Source organism: Opisthocomus hoazin, chromosome 3 (genome assembly GCF_030867145.1).
Source record: "Opisthocomus hoazin isolate bOpiHoa1 chromosome 3, bOpiHoa1.hap1, whole genome shotgun sequence".
Taxonomy (NCBI): Eukaryota; Metazoa; Chordata; class Aves; order Opisthocomiformes; family Opisthocomidae; genus Opisthocomus; species Opisthocomus hoazin.
This window is the reverse complement of record NC_134416.1, coordinates 50,058,803-50,073,116: the sequence shown is the minus strand read 5'-3', so window position 1 is coordinate 50,073,116 and position 14,314 is coordinate 50,058,803. Positions and strand designations below refer to the sequence as shown.

Here is a 14,314-nt window from a genome sequence, read left to right as displayed (position 1 = left end):
TTAATATAAAATAACATTACCACTGAAAATTCTTAATTAGCAGCAAAAAGGTCACCATGGGTTTAGTGCTGGGAATCGTCTGCTCTCCTGTTGTCTTTGTTACCGCTCGCTTTACTCCACACCAAGAGCAGGGCCAAAACACTGGCAACAGCAGAGAGGATTTACTCCAATATGCTCCTTCACCAACCTGTCTTCACTTTGGCCTGCAGTTGCTATTTGAACTCGTATATCTCACTTAAATGACTTTGTGAAAGAAGAAAAGTCCATGTTTTCAGAGAGGGAGTCCAAGTTTTAGTGGAATAAAGACAAAAGCAGAAAGAAGTGCGACAGTACAACTGGTTGAGAAGGGGAAGCTGGATTAAACACTTGGCTCAGACTCAGTTCAGAGAGAGCAAACCAGCAGCAAGCACGGGCACAGCAAACTCTGCACCCTTGCACAGGCACACAGTTTTGACAACTTAATCATCTAATGTTACTTTGTTTCAGGTGAAGCTGCCCAGTAAAGATCATACTGTCTGTGGAGAAAACAAGTATTTAGATAACTGACTCCAACACTTGTATATACCACAAACACCAAATGAGTGAAGGCAATAGTTAATGTGAACAACCACATCTCCTACATCGATGTAGTAGAAAGCCTGCCAACTAGAACACGCCAGGGAAAGAGAATTGCCACCGTCCAAATGACTGCAAACTACTTGAAGGCATAATCCTCCATTGCATTGCAGTGTTATTGCTCAATTTTTTATGAATTGAAAAAAATGCAACTAGGAAAAGCTTATTAGTAATCTCCACATGTAAGATGATAGCACAACTCCTGTCAAAACTTGAATCGTGTCATATTTTGTCACAGCTAGCTGCTGTAAGCACAGTCTCCATACAGTGCCTGTGAGAGGGAGTTCTATATAAATCTGTATAAACACATAACCCTAATTTTCTGAAAACTAGATTGAAGAGAACATAGTCCCTTCACCCAAATCCAGACAAAGCATTGACAGGTTTTGGTGTACCTCAGAACAGTGAGAAATACTGAAAAGAAACGAATTCTGCATCTTGTACTGAGTTACAGTCAAATGGTCTCATCCCTGATTTTTATTTGATAGCTCACATAGTGAAAACCAAAAAAAATTCAACGTAAAATTCACACCTAACTCCTGTTACCTCTAGAGTTGTACATGTTCTTTACTGCCTCTAATCAAAGCATTCCCCTACACCTCTCTCATGCCTTGGTAACTAATGAACCACCACAGCAAGCACTCAGCTGTTCTGCACAGGGCTCCAGCTAACAGGCAAGGGCAACAAGAGCCCCATTTTCCCTCAGGGCTGAAGCTCTTGTTGCCCCTCTGACCAATCTATCTAGAGGTCAGCTTTCACTACAAAAATCCTTTTTGTACAGGTTGAAGCACTAATTAAAAAAAAAGACAAGCTCCTTTATTTCCAACTCAGTTTGCAAGCCTTGCCAGCTGTGTGTGGTCGGAGACAAGGGCAAAAGGGTTTGATCCAGCAACATCAGAGTCCCTAGAGCGTTATTAGGAGAAAGGAGAATTAAAGACAGCTCTCGAGTTGGAGCTTTGACCACAGATGAGTGGTATGCAGGGCTCACTCCTGTGAACCAGCTTAGGACAAGGGAGCTGTAGCACGTACACAGAAGCAAGAAAACAGGGGCAAGCAAGGGGAGAGGGTGCAAAAGGGAAAGGAACACACCAACAATTTGCAGCCTTATTATCCAGCTGGCTGCCAGGGAAAGCAGCTCAGAGGCACTGGTAACATGACAGTCCTACCCCATTCCCAGCTGGCGAACGAACCGATGGCAAATCAGAGCTGCTTCCCTTTTTCCCTCTTCTCACTCCCCAGGGAAGAGCAGCAGCTCTTCTCCAACTCCTCCCCCACGGTTGCAGCAGCCCTGCAGGTGCTCAGGATGCTATTTTCAGCCATTCACCAGCAGATGTGACTTAAGGCCAGGTTATTTAAAAGCATGCAAAGGCTAATTTAAAGTGGGAACTGTCCTTCCTAGCACTGTGGCAACTTCAGTGCTACGGATACAATTCACCAACTCTCCCCGCTTCCCATTTTTTCCTCCATTCCCTATTCACTTTCAACCTAATATGCTTTATACAAGGAATCTTCGGAAGCCTCAGTACGTCTGCAGAGCCCAGGACTTTTGTGCAGTACCAGCACCCGCCTACTGCAAGCAAGCTCACACTTCCCCTCTCTGTGCCGTCCTTCCCAGAATTTTTTCCTACCTACCATGCCATTTGTGGGTGAAGAAGTCAATGGCTTTCAGCTGATACTGTGGATTGCTCTCATATTTTGCCTTTATTCTGTTTAGGTTCAAACAACTTAACTGTGAGAAACAGAACACAAAGCACTAGACTCGAAGACATTGAGAAACCTCAGGTGAGATTTTCTAGCGCAAGCTCTGCAATGGAGTCCCAGAGCCAAACGACTGTCTGAATACGATGCAGGTATAGCCCCAAGGGAAGAGGGTATGATAGCATCTTACTCCTTTTACAAACATAGTGTCAGCATTCCACTACGCTCTGACAAACTGAACTGGAAGCGACGTTTCCATCCATCCCTCAGTGACATGACCAAGCTCACTATTACATTCCTCTAGGGTACACAGACTCTGTTTATATCCTAGTACCAAATCAGTTCAAATCCATAGAAAAACTTGACAGATGCCCCAAAATATTCTCACGTCTCCTTATATGCAAAACCAGATAAGCACACTGATGCAACACATTACCTCTAGGTACACTGGAGCTGTCACTAGTCCACCCTAGGTAGAAGTTTTCCTAATGATTCCCATTAGTAAAACGACTCTCCCAACGAGGGCATGCTTGGGGCAGCATCAGAACTGGGCTGTGCCATTTCACCACAGACACCATTCCCAACCCGTGTGCACAGGCCATCTTACACAGCAGAAAGTTTTCACCTGCCAGAATGGAGCAAATACACTTCAGATGAGCCAAATGCCAGACGTCTTTATCTGTAGATCGAATGTGGTAGTTGACATAAACTCTTGTGGACATATCAAATAGTCTGAGGGAAGGGGGCAGGAATCACTTTACACACACATATTCATGCTTAGGTGATATTTTTGTGGTATGCGTGTGCATGTGTTACAATTAAGTATTAAATTCATAAAATTTTACAATGAAGGCTGTGATGGCAAAAGGGATTATATCACTAATTTCACTTAAGTTCCCTTTTATCTTCCCTCCTTCCTGCTCACTCCCACTTTCATCCCTCTGTCCCTGTGTTCACTATTTTCTTCCAGTCTTCTTTTTCTCTGCTCTCTCCCTATCACTCTTCTTTCCTGCCCCTTCTCTGCTGACTTTCAGTTCCTCCTTCAGCCCCTTCTCCCACATCTGAAAAAGCAATGTTGCTATAACTAGCCACCCTCAGGTTTGCTACCTGACAACAGCTAGCACAGGAAAACCATGAAGCTGGAAGAGCTGCTATTTCCAATCTCTCTGTCAGCAGATGCTTTAGCCAGGAGACGAAGCAAAAAACAGGACTGCCTTCGGAAGGTGAGCAAGTACTGCCTGGGATGAAGGGAAGTAAAGCTCAGAGATTTAAAGCAGTTCTGTAAGATCACACTACCTGCAGTTCAGAGACCATGATGTATTTTCTTCCCGTACATTTTAAATAGCAAGTGACAGATTTCCAGCACTTTATAATTCGCACTTATGTTCTAATATGATTACATGTGGCACATGAATCTGGCTGTGGCACTTATTAAGACATATATGACGAGCATTTCTTCACAGGTTACTGTACTGAGCTATAATTTTTATTTCAGACATATACATGCACACAATTACTATTAAGAAACACTCTGTATATATGAAACACATTGAGTACATAGGTAAGCAAAAACCTCTAAAGCACAGTTGTGCACTGAAAGCCAGATACATAAAAATTGCACCTTTCAAAGTATCCCTGAAGACTCTAACTTTGCAGTATTATGATAATATATTAGCCCTGAAAAGTCAAACTTCAACAGGAAAGTCCCTGGCTTTCCCTACATCTTGGCCATCAGAACTGCTCCTTGAGTGAACATAGAACAGAATAGAATGTTTCCGGGATGGGGGCTCCACCACCTCTCCGGGCAATCTGTTCCAGTGTTTCACCACCCTCATGGTGAAATATTTCTCCCTTATATCCAGTCTAAATCTACCCTCTCTTAGTTTAAAGCCATTGCTCCTTGTCCTATCGGAACAAGCCCTGCTGAAAATATTTTCCCCATCTTTCCTATAGGCCCCCTTCAGGTACTGGCAGGCTGCTATCAGGTCTCCCCGCAGCCTTCTCTTCTCCAGCCTGAACCACCCCAAATCTCTCAGCCTTTCCTCAGAAGAGAGGTACATGCGTAGACAGAAATTAAGTCAGAAGTTGCACAAATTTTGTGATCACTTGAGGACACTCAGACAAAAGGCAGCTGTGGTTAGACTCTGGCCTACAAAATTATCACAGACATCCTCCTCCTTTATTTGTCTGGAGAGCAAGACAGCAGAAGGTCCTACCCATTACCAGATCCTATCAGCCACTGTGCAGCACATCCATTCTCTCCCAAATAGCTTACCAGCTAGCAATTGACAATGATGCATAAAGTGGAAAGAATCCAGCTTAACTGTCAAATTCCACATATTTAGTGTATAGGAGAAATATAAGAAGCAGTGCTGAATTGGTACACATGATCAGAAAAATACAGAGTAACAAATGCAGAATACCATTATGCTGTTTCTAACAGTGATAGAATAGGGCTGTACTTTGGATGTTGTGCATTCATGTACCACCCACGAACCACTGTCGCAATCTGTAGTGGACAGGCTCTGTGTGAGCTCCACAGCCAAGGTGAAAGTTCACTCCAAACCAGGTCCATCTAATTCATCCTGTAACAAGGGCTGAAATCAAAGAATACACATCTATTCATCTTCTATGCAAAGTAAAGCTTCCACTTCTTTCACCAACCAGTTGGCCTTGTGTTGTAACTGACCTAGAAATACTTAACATTGAGATTTACAAAGCTGCTCATCTTGCTTTCTCTTCTTTTACCTCTGTTTCCCTATTGGAGCTTGTCTTTTTCACCCTCTCTTCTGCATATCACATCCCAGTTCCTAGCTCTCAAACAACGATGCTTCTGTCATACCCCTCTCCCTCATTTCAACCAGTAAAAACAACTTTCTCCGCCTTTTGGGTTGCCTCAGAAAGGTTTGAGTTCCATTTCCTTTTATGCTTGTGTATGGTCACACTACATATATAAAGATAGTAAAATAATAACACTTAACATACAGTGGTCTAAGCATTCACCTGTTGCCTAAGCAACAAATAAATTAACCTGTAAAAAACCCAACTTCATCCTCTTTCATGCTGAGACATAGGGAACTTATATTTCAAATTACCTAATGAAACACACTATGAAGAAAAGGACACAACAGGTACTAAGTGAAGGCACAGAATGGGAAAACGACAAGGCGATACCGCATTTTCTATATGAAACGAGAGCCTTACCATCCTGCTGGCCCTGGAGGTTCTGAGGACTTTGCATTCTCTCTTCTAGATTTGAGCTGAGGTCGGAGTTCACAGCTGACATCCTAGTCGAGTCACTCATATCAAACTCATCACTTTCTATAGAGCTTTCATCCTGCAAATTCAGAATTTCAGAGACATGTCAGAAAACATCATACGCTGTTCACATTATACGTGCTGTTCACTCCTTCCCGTTCCTTTGAGTCACACCTGGTGTGGAGCATAATCATGCTGAATCTTTGTGTTTATAAGCAAACAAGCAGAGCACATAAGGAAGAGCAAGGAAAACACAGCATTTTTGTGATACAATAATCTGACAAATGCAATTTGTTCAACTATGAGGATACTCCATTACCACACTCATAACTGCTTCCATAGTATCTTGCAAGAGGGCTAGTGACTAGAGACCCCATATCAAGTCCTTGTTACCCAAATTTGGTTGAGGAGAGCTCTACACATTCCCTGCCTGAATTCTCTACCGTTCCCAAGTGAGGTCGGTAACCCCATGACAACCACTCACAGTAAGACTTCCAAATGGCAACTTGACCTCATAAGACTCCCTTGACATGATGTCACCCTTACACTGCTACTGTGTTTAAAGAAGCATCTATTAAAATGATAAAGCTCATGAAACTTCCGAGCATGCTCAAATGACAGTCAATAGCAAAGCAAAGTAATATAGTCATACGAGAACCACTTCAAATTTATTCTAATACATACATCTTTAATATGATTTATCAATCGAGTTTAATTACAGAGTCTCTACTAGGGATGATAGCAGAGGGCAAAAAGAAAAAGTTGTGATGAAATATTTTGTTCCCAGTTACAAAAGCAGAACAATTTTGGACCTAGTCCAGTAAATGTTCACATACATGTCTACTCTATTCTGTCCCACTAAAGTTCATGCATGGACTCGTAGATTAAAAATTAAGCATCCACACATCTTGCTCTGTAAGCTGCTGAAGCAACACACAAACCTATGGTGTTCTATTTTCAGAAACAACTTTTCTGAGATAATTACTCCTGTTATGAAGAAAAGCCATTTAAAGAACATGCAGAAAAATAAGCCAGATAACTTTGTATCCCCTAAAGATTATCTTAAAATACTTTTCCAATTTTTTTTTTTATTTTTTTTAAATAACAACAGAACTTTAGCTAAGAGGATTCTGACTATTTTTTCTGGGTTGCTCACCAGAAGTGGCTTAGAAAAACAGCAATCTTTAGAATATTATTTACAGAGTATTTGTTGTGACCTGATTTCTACCGATGCTAATACAGCTGCTTTCATTCTTCTGAGCAGTTGGCCCTTAAATCAATTCTTCCCATGAGTCTCACTGGTGCTTCCAGCTCGCATGGGTGTTTCTCTCATTTTCCGAAGGGAAGTTCCCTGTAGTCACAACTCTTGTTGAACAGGGAGGAAGTACTGGCAAATGCCATTCAGGAGTGAGAGTGGGACAACAGGCAAGGCGACGCTGTTCTGCACCGTCACACCAGGACAATGACAAGTAACAAAAGAAACCTACCTTCTTTTCAAAGTTTTGTAGGAAATGAAATGGAGGGGGCACCTGTCTACCCTGCCCACATCAGGTGGGAGCACCCCCCGAACACTGCCCTCGCACCAGAACCGTGGGACGTGGTGCCCACTAAGCCTCCTGGCCCAGACAGATGCGGCCAACGCACACGCCAAGCTGGTTCTGAGGTTTTGGGAAAACGCACACTGCTTTCTCAGAGAGCAAGATCAGAACACAGACTCCCCACATGCCTGTGTTTGCCTATGGCACTCTGCAGAACATCTCCACCTCCTTCTCCGAACTGTGTAACCATTTATCTGGATCTGTGGACATGCAGGCATGGGAAGAGGAGCTGGGAGCCACTGGCATCTTTGTACCAGTCGCAGCACAGCTGTAAATTCCCACACAGTGATGAGTTCTCCTGTTCTTCCCTTTCATCGACGACCTCAGCTTAAAAATGATGAATTGAGGATGAGAGAATTAGGAGGCTTCCAGTCACTGTGCTAGCTAGTTGTGGGATCCAAGTTTACTCCTGTCTCAATTCCACCCCCTCCACAAGAATACAGATATGACTGATGAAACCTTGGAAACAGAGCTTTCCTACAAAGCCAAGCATGTTTTTAAATGCATGAAATGGTTTGAGTGTATGCACCAGAAATCTTCCTGCTTTGTACTACAACATTTTCACTGTCATTTTGTTCTCACTGCAACAAATGTACAGCCCAGAGAAGAAAGAAATTCTTAGCAAAACCCTGCTTTGAGAAAAGACTTAATGATTAGCTTGAGAACTTCCCTTGTGCCCACCCTGCCCTGGAAAACACGTTGTTACTAAAACATATCAAAAATTACTTTTCTTAAATCCAGTGCTGCAAATATTTCACACGCAGTAACATTAGAGCTGCAAAACCGAGCTGGGAAGGGCAATACCAAGCAATGCTGCTTCCTGCTGCCACCGTATCGTTGCTACTGGTCCATTTAGATGAAAAATTGGTTTAGCAACAATTTCAGTCATCAGATCAGAAAGACTACACCAAAACATTCAGGCTGTAACAGCACTGCGGCAGGTGGCCCTGATCCAGCACGAGTGCTTGACCCTGTTGTGGGAAGAGTAATTCTCAAAGGGAAGAATTGGGAAAACCAGAGAGTCCTTTAACTCCTAAGGCTACTGCAGGGATAAAGCCTCTTCTGATGCTTGAAACCCTGCTGCCAGATTCCTGAAAAGTAGCAGCACACAGAGGGGAGACTCAATAGGAGGGAAAGACAACCAGTCTGTATCTGTGTGTGAAAAACACAGAGTGGGGGATCTCTCCCTACACCCTCAACAATTAAAAAAATGGCAAAAGAGAAACAAGGATCCTGATATTTCTCAAAGAGTGGTGAAATCCCCATTCTATGTGTTGTTGAATAATTCATAAAATCTCCACCAATAGCTCATATCTACTTATTATGAAACCAAATCTGGACGATTCCACAGAAGTCAGGAGTCAGTCAGGGTCTTTGATATCATCCAGCTACTGAGGTTGTTTTTGAGGGGGTTTCTTTATTAAACAAAACACTTGTAGTCAGGCAGAAGGACACAGCATGCAGGACTGCTTTTTGGCTGGCACATAGCCGGGCTTCTAAATATTTGGCAGCTCAAATGGTAAATGAACATATTACTAGCAAAACGAGTTTATTACAAATAATTTGGTAGACACCAGCCAATTGATGAAGCACTTCTTAAGATCTGGAAAGCTTGAATAAATAACAGAAAAAATAATTTTTGATAAGAAGTAAATGCAATTCAACTCAATTTCCCTCTGAAGAAGCTTGATTCTCAGCCTACTTCTCTTCCTTTCTTTCCTGTCTTTTTGTTCCTTTTCAAAAGCAACCCCTACTCTTATTTATCAGGCTTTTTGCCTTTAAAATTTCAACTGATGTTGCCAGAGTTTACCTCTATCTCACTATAACGTGTTGCATCCTGGCTGCTAACCTTGAGAAGACCATGGCATTCATTTCAGCTGCTGATGCTATTGCTTTCTAGAAGTAGACAATGCAAGCCATTGCTGAGCACAGCACTAAGTCTCAGGTGAACTTGCTGCCCCCCCTAACCTCTCCGCTGGTCCGGACAGTAAAGGGACACCTTCAGGTAATTTGAAGCAGTATAGTGTATTAACCCCAGCCATGGAAGGGTGGTAAGTCATGACATTTTCTCTCAACCTGACTACTTGTGCACAGCCTTGGTTTGGTTTCAGACTCACTATTTTAGCAATGAAATTATAAAGATGGGATCAAGATTCATCTTCCGTTCAGTTTCCTGGGTACTGCAAAGACAGACACCTAAGAACACAGGAGAACAGAAAAACAAAAGGTTTTACCTCGTCTTGCTGTGAATTTAATAGCTGCAGCTTCATGTGTTTCATATAGGCCATAGTAATTGGCATGTTGTAATCAATCATACTCGTCACCAAAGTTGGAGGTTTCCCATTATCTGCAATAAAAGTATTTATTATGCATTATATGTTAATTGTGGAGGCTACTTCAGCCTGCTCGGCAGTCTAAGTCAGAGAGTTATGTCATTTAGTTCTAACTTTGGCATTTTCAATTGCTTGTGGGCTTTACAGATGGAAGTCTCCTGAAGACAAATGAACATCAAGTTCAAACCCTGAAAAGTGATGAGTTCCTCTATCCTAAATTATTACAGCATACACATCCTATCCATTCCTTATGTTTAAGCCCCCATATAAACATTTCCATAGCAAAATAAATTATTTCCTCCAGATAAAATGATCTTGCTATTGAGGGTGCATATGGTATTACACTCCATCCTTAAGCAAAAGCAGAAGATTCACTACCTTGCAGTTTAAGTAAATGAGATGGTGTGACTTATTGAACTGTTCCAGTCTACCAAACTTTAAGAACCTTCACTTAAGCTAGGAAAATATAAATGGGTATTACGAATAAAATGACTTTACACCCCACTATCTGACAGTAAAACTACCTTTATGATCCGCTCCATCTGGGTTTAAATGCATTCTTTTCTGGCACTCTGAGCAGCTCATTAGAAATCGTGTCACCGCTTCTCTCGGTAGGAAGGCATAGGTCTCTGAAATCTGAAATGAATAACAAAATATAGGTATTATTATATAAGCTGATTGAACATGATTTAACAGAACTGATCACTGTATTCCCAAATAAGGCATATTATCTTGTAATGCCAGGAAGCACAATGAAAGCATGTTCTCCATACTACGTAGGATTTCAAGAAATACCTATCCAATCTGCCTGCTTATCATCTAATGGCTAATAACAGTAGATACTAAACAAAACTTCACTTACCTCAAAAGGGGTTTTGTTTTTTTGTTTACAGGTTTTTCAAATTTCCTTTCAGCAATAAGATCCATACATAACAGGCATCCCACTGAGGGATGTTTTTAGAAAACATTGAAAAGCGACCTTTTTCTTATAACCAATACACAGAATCACAGAATCATAGAATGGTCAGGGTTGGAAGGGACCTCTGGGGATCACCTAGTCCAAACCCCCAGCCAAAGCAGGGTCACCTACAGCAGGCTGCACAGGACCACATCCAGGTGGGTCTTGAATATCTCCAGAGAAGGAGACTCCACAACCTCCCTGGGCAGCCTGTTCCAGTGCTCCGTCACCCTCAGAGTGAAATTCTTCCTCATGTTCAGATGGAACTTCCTATGCTTCAGTTTGTGCCCATTGCCCCTTGTCCTGTTGCTGGGCACCACTGAAAAGAGTCTGGCCCCATCCTCCTGACACCCACCCTTCAGATATTTATAAGCATTTATAAGGTCCCCTCTCAGCCTTCTCTTCTTCAGGCTAAACAAGACCAGCTCTCTCAGCCTTTCCTCATAGAACAGATGCTCCAGTCCCCTCACCATCCTCGTAGCCCTCCCCTGGACTCTCTCCAGTAGCTCCTCATCTTTCTTGAACTGGGGATCCCAGAACTGGACACAGTACTCCAGATGAGGCCTCACTAGGGTAGAGTAGAGGGGGAGGAGCACCTCCCTTGACCTGCTGGCCACACTCTTCCTAATGCACCCCAGGATCCCATTGGCCTTCTTGGCAGCCAGGGCACACTGCTAGCTCATGGTCAACCTGTCATCCACCAGCACTCCCAGGTCCCTTTCCATACAGCTGCTCTCCAGTAGGCCATGCCCAAGCCTGTACTGGTACATGGGGTTGTTCCTCCCCAGGTGCAGGACCCCACACTTGCCCTTGTTGAACCTCATCAGGTTCTTCTGCACCCAACTCTCCAGCCTGTCCACGTCTTGCCGAATGGCAGGACAGCCTTCCAGTGCATCCGCCATTCCTCCCAGTTTTGTGTCATCAGCAAACTTGCTGAGGGTACATTCTAACTCTACACAAAAAGAAAGTGTTTGGCTTATATGCTCTATTTATTTTTATTGTAACAATACATAGACAGATACAGGACTCAGCGCATTAACAGCGATGACAGTCTCCTTGCTATTTTAACTTTGCATTCGAATGTTTTGTGAAAATACTCTTGGAAAGCTTGTGATTTAATACTGTAGGGTAAATATGTTATTTTTACTACCAGCTACAGAATTTAGGAGTCGCTTGATTTTAGAGACTCTGCTTTACCTGGAGATACCTTGAAACAACAGATTATGGTGGTTTCCTTCTTTCAACATTATCATTCTTCCCAGCCACATATTCACCAGGAAGTGTCAGTGGGATTTGTTTTCTTTTTTGAAAGGAGAGAGCAGGGAGCAGTTATTGCTATTTTTAAAGACTGCATTTCCCCTGCCTTCGCCAAGGATGCTACTATCTTTATAGACATTTTTGCCTTGCTGAAAAGGACCTGGAGGTGACTGTTGGTGCCAAGCTGAAAATGAGCCAACAGCATACTGCTGACATCTGATCAACAGATAAAGCAAATCTCATACTGGCTACATTAAGTGTAGGTCCAGCAGACCAAGAAGAGTTATTATCCCTCTCTACCCAGTGCTGGTAAGACAGCAGCTGGAATAATGTGCCTGACTTTCCCCTCCACAGTTCAAGCAGGGTGCCAAGAAGCAGGAGAAGGCTTGTGGCAGACCACCATGGCAGCTGGAGCCTAAAGCAGGTGACTTGAAGGAGCGGTTAAGGGACCTGGATTTGTTTCATGTGACGAAGAGTAGGTTACAAGTCAGGGAGAGATCTAACTGCAGCCTGGCACTGCCTGAAGGGGAGTTACAAAAACCGTGGAGAGAAACTCTTCAGAGGGTGCAACCAGGGACAACAGCCACCAACTGCAGGTTGGGATGTTCAAACCAGACATCAGGAAAATCTCCTCTAGGAGGCCAGAGCACTGGAGCAGATTTACTGGACAAGTGGAAGAATCTCCATACTTGGATGTCGTCAAGACATTACCAGGCGAAGCCATGGCTTTTCTGTGATTCATTATACAAGTTTATGCACATACACTGAACAGTGCAAGCACTGCAAGGGATCTCTCACCCTTCTTTTCCCAACCAAGGTGGTTGCAGTGGAGATAATCCCCAAGGCTGGACAAAGTCCCAGCAAGAGAGACTAAAAGAAGAGTCAGCTGATATCTGCTTGTATTCCCTTATTGTAAAACCTACAGCAGGATTTGATTTCCTATCAAGCGTTACTGCACGTCTCTGTAGGAAGTGCAGAAAGATGGAGGTGGGGTGTATGAAAGCGTGGATAAAGAAAGGACAAGATACCTTTATTTAGCTGGATGTAAATAGGATTAAATACTGTGCAAATCACTCGTGCTCCTCACAAGGATGCTAAGAGGAGGAGGAATGCCCTCTTATAAATCTCTTAGGCTCTTCTCCTTGGCTTGTCACCCACCTACCCTGTGTAGAAATTTACGTTTCCTAAAACTCCATGGACCAAATTTATCAGTGACAGTTTTCTGGAAAATAGGTGGAGTTTAAGTTCGTGTTTGTTGATGTGACATGAGTCATGGAAATACACAGGAAATGATGCATTGTAAAATAACAACACAAATTATATCATCCTGTTTATGGTATTGTTGTTTAGGCTTTTTATTGTTGTTGTTCTCTTATATAACAGAAATCTTATTTGGGGGGGAAGGGGATTAGTATAAAAGCAAAATTTGTTCTGTCATGAAAATTGGCAGAGATTTTCTCTGGGCCTGAAACAATTTATCTGAAAATTAAGGCACTAAATGAAGTCACTTTTGAATGGGAGATCCTACCAAAAAAAATATTTTCAGATTATTTTTCCTGGGTTTTATAACACAGAACAGATGCTTATTTACCTTTCTAAATACGAAAACATTGGTTATGCTTATGTTTCATGGAATCTACAAAAAAGAACTTAAATTCACCTAGAATTTAGCAGTAAGAAAATTGGTAAGTGCACTTAGGCAGCAACCTCTCTCATAACTTTTAACACATTCAGCACTGTATTGAAATTAGTGGAGCTTATCCATCAATTCATTAGTTGCCTGCATGTGATAAGAATGCTCCATTTATTCTAATCAAGCATCTCTGTCAAAAATCCAGTTCTGATCAAACAAGATGAAAATCCTCCACGGAAAGCAAGTGAGCTAGGTCCCAGATTTGAGAGATATGCTCCACTGACTATAAGTGAACTGGGTTTTATACCTAAATTTGTCCACATAGCAGATGCTTGTGTCTCCAGCCTCCCACTGCAACACAGTTTTAAGGATGTCCTTCCCCAAATAACACCAGTTTCCACCAACTTCCTTCCCTGTTTACTTTGTAATTTGACTCAATCACTTACAGTCCAAGACTTCAGCCTGTATAAATCGGCATAAGACAACAGGTATCATGTTAAAAGAGATATGTAGAGGACATGACTCACAGCTTTCCTTATTCTTGCTCCCTGAATATACACAAAAAGCTCTTTCTAATTTTCAGTGCCAGAAAGCTTACAAAAAAAACCCCCCCAAACCTCATGCCCCCAACAGTGCAGGCTCCTGTTTGCCTTTCTCATTAAAGAGGGACACATTGACTTTGTAAGATGCAAGTAGCCACTTGCTCACTCTGGCCACACTCTAAACGCGCTGGCTTAGCATCAACTGTAGCTGGGAAGCTCGCTAACCAAATTAGCACAAGGTTGAACACAATATCCTACATTTCACTGCTCAGCAGAGCTTACCAGCTTGCGTGCAGGGCTGGGCTGATGTAGTACATGGAGCTCGCTTGCATGTGAGTATTGCAGAGCACAACCTGGAGGCCTATGACACTTTCTAAGTGACTATACAGAAATAACCTTAAGCAATGGTCTGACCTCATCAG

General features: G+C 42.6%; 1 protein-coding gene across 2 annotated transcripts in view; it reads right to left on the bottom strand.

Annotated features, from left to right (window-relative positions):
* The window catches only part of NOL4 (nucleolar protein 4), a 198,917-nt gene that overhangs the window by 141,121 nt on the left and 43,482 nt on the right, over positions 1–14,314 (bottom strand). For both annotated transcript variants that reach the window (XM_075416225.1, XM_075416226.1), the window contains exons 3-5: positions 10,027–10,138; positions 9,404–9,516; positions 5,518–5,650 (exon numbers count right to left, since the gene is read on the bottom strand). In XM_075416225.1, coding sequence (XP_075272340.1) covers positions 5,518–5,650; positions 9,404–9,516; positions 10,027–10,138 — 358 coding nt within the window. The remainder of the gene's footprint in view (positions 1–5,517; positions 5,651–9,403; positions 9,517–10,026; positions 10,139–14,314) is intronic.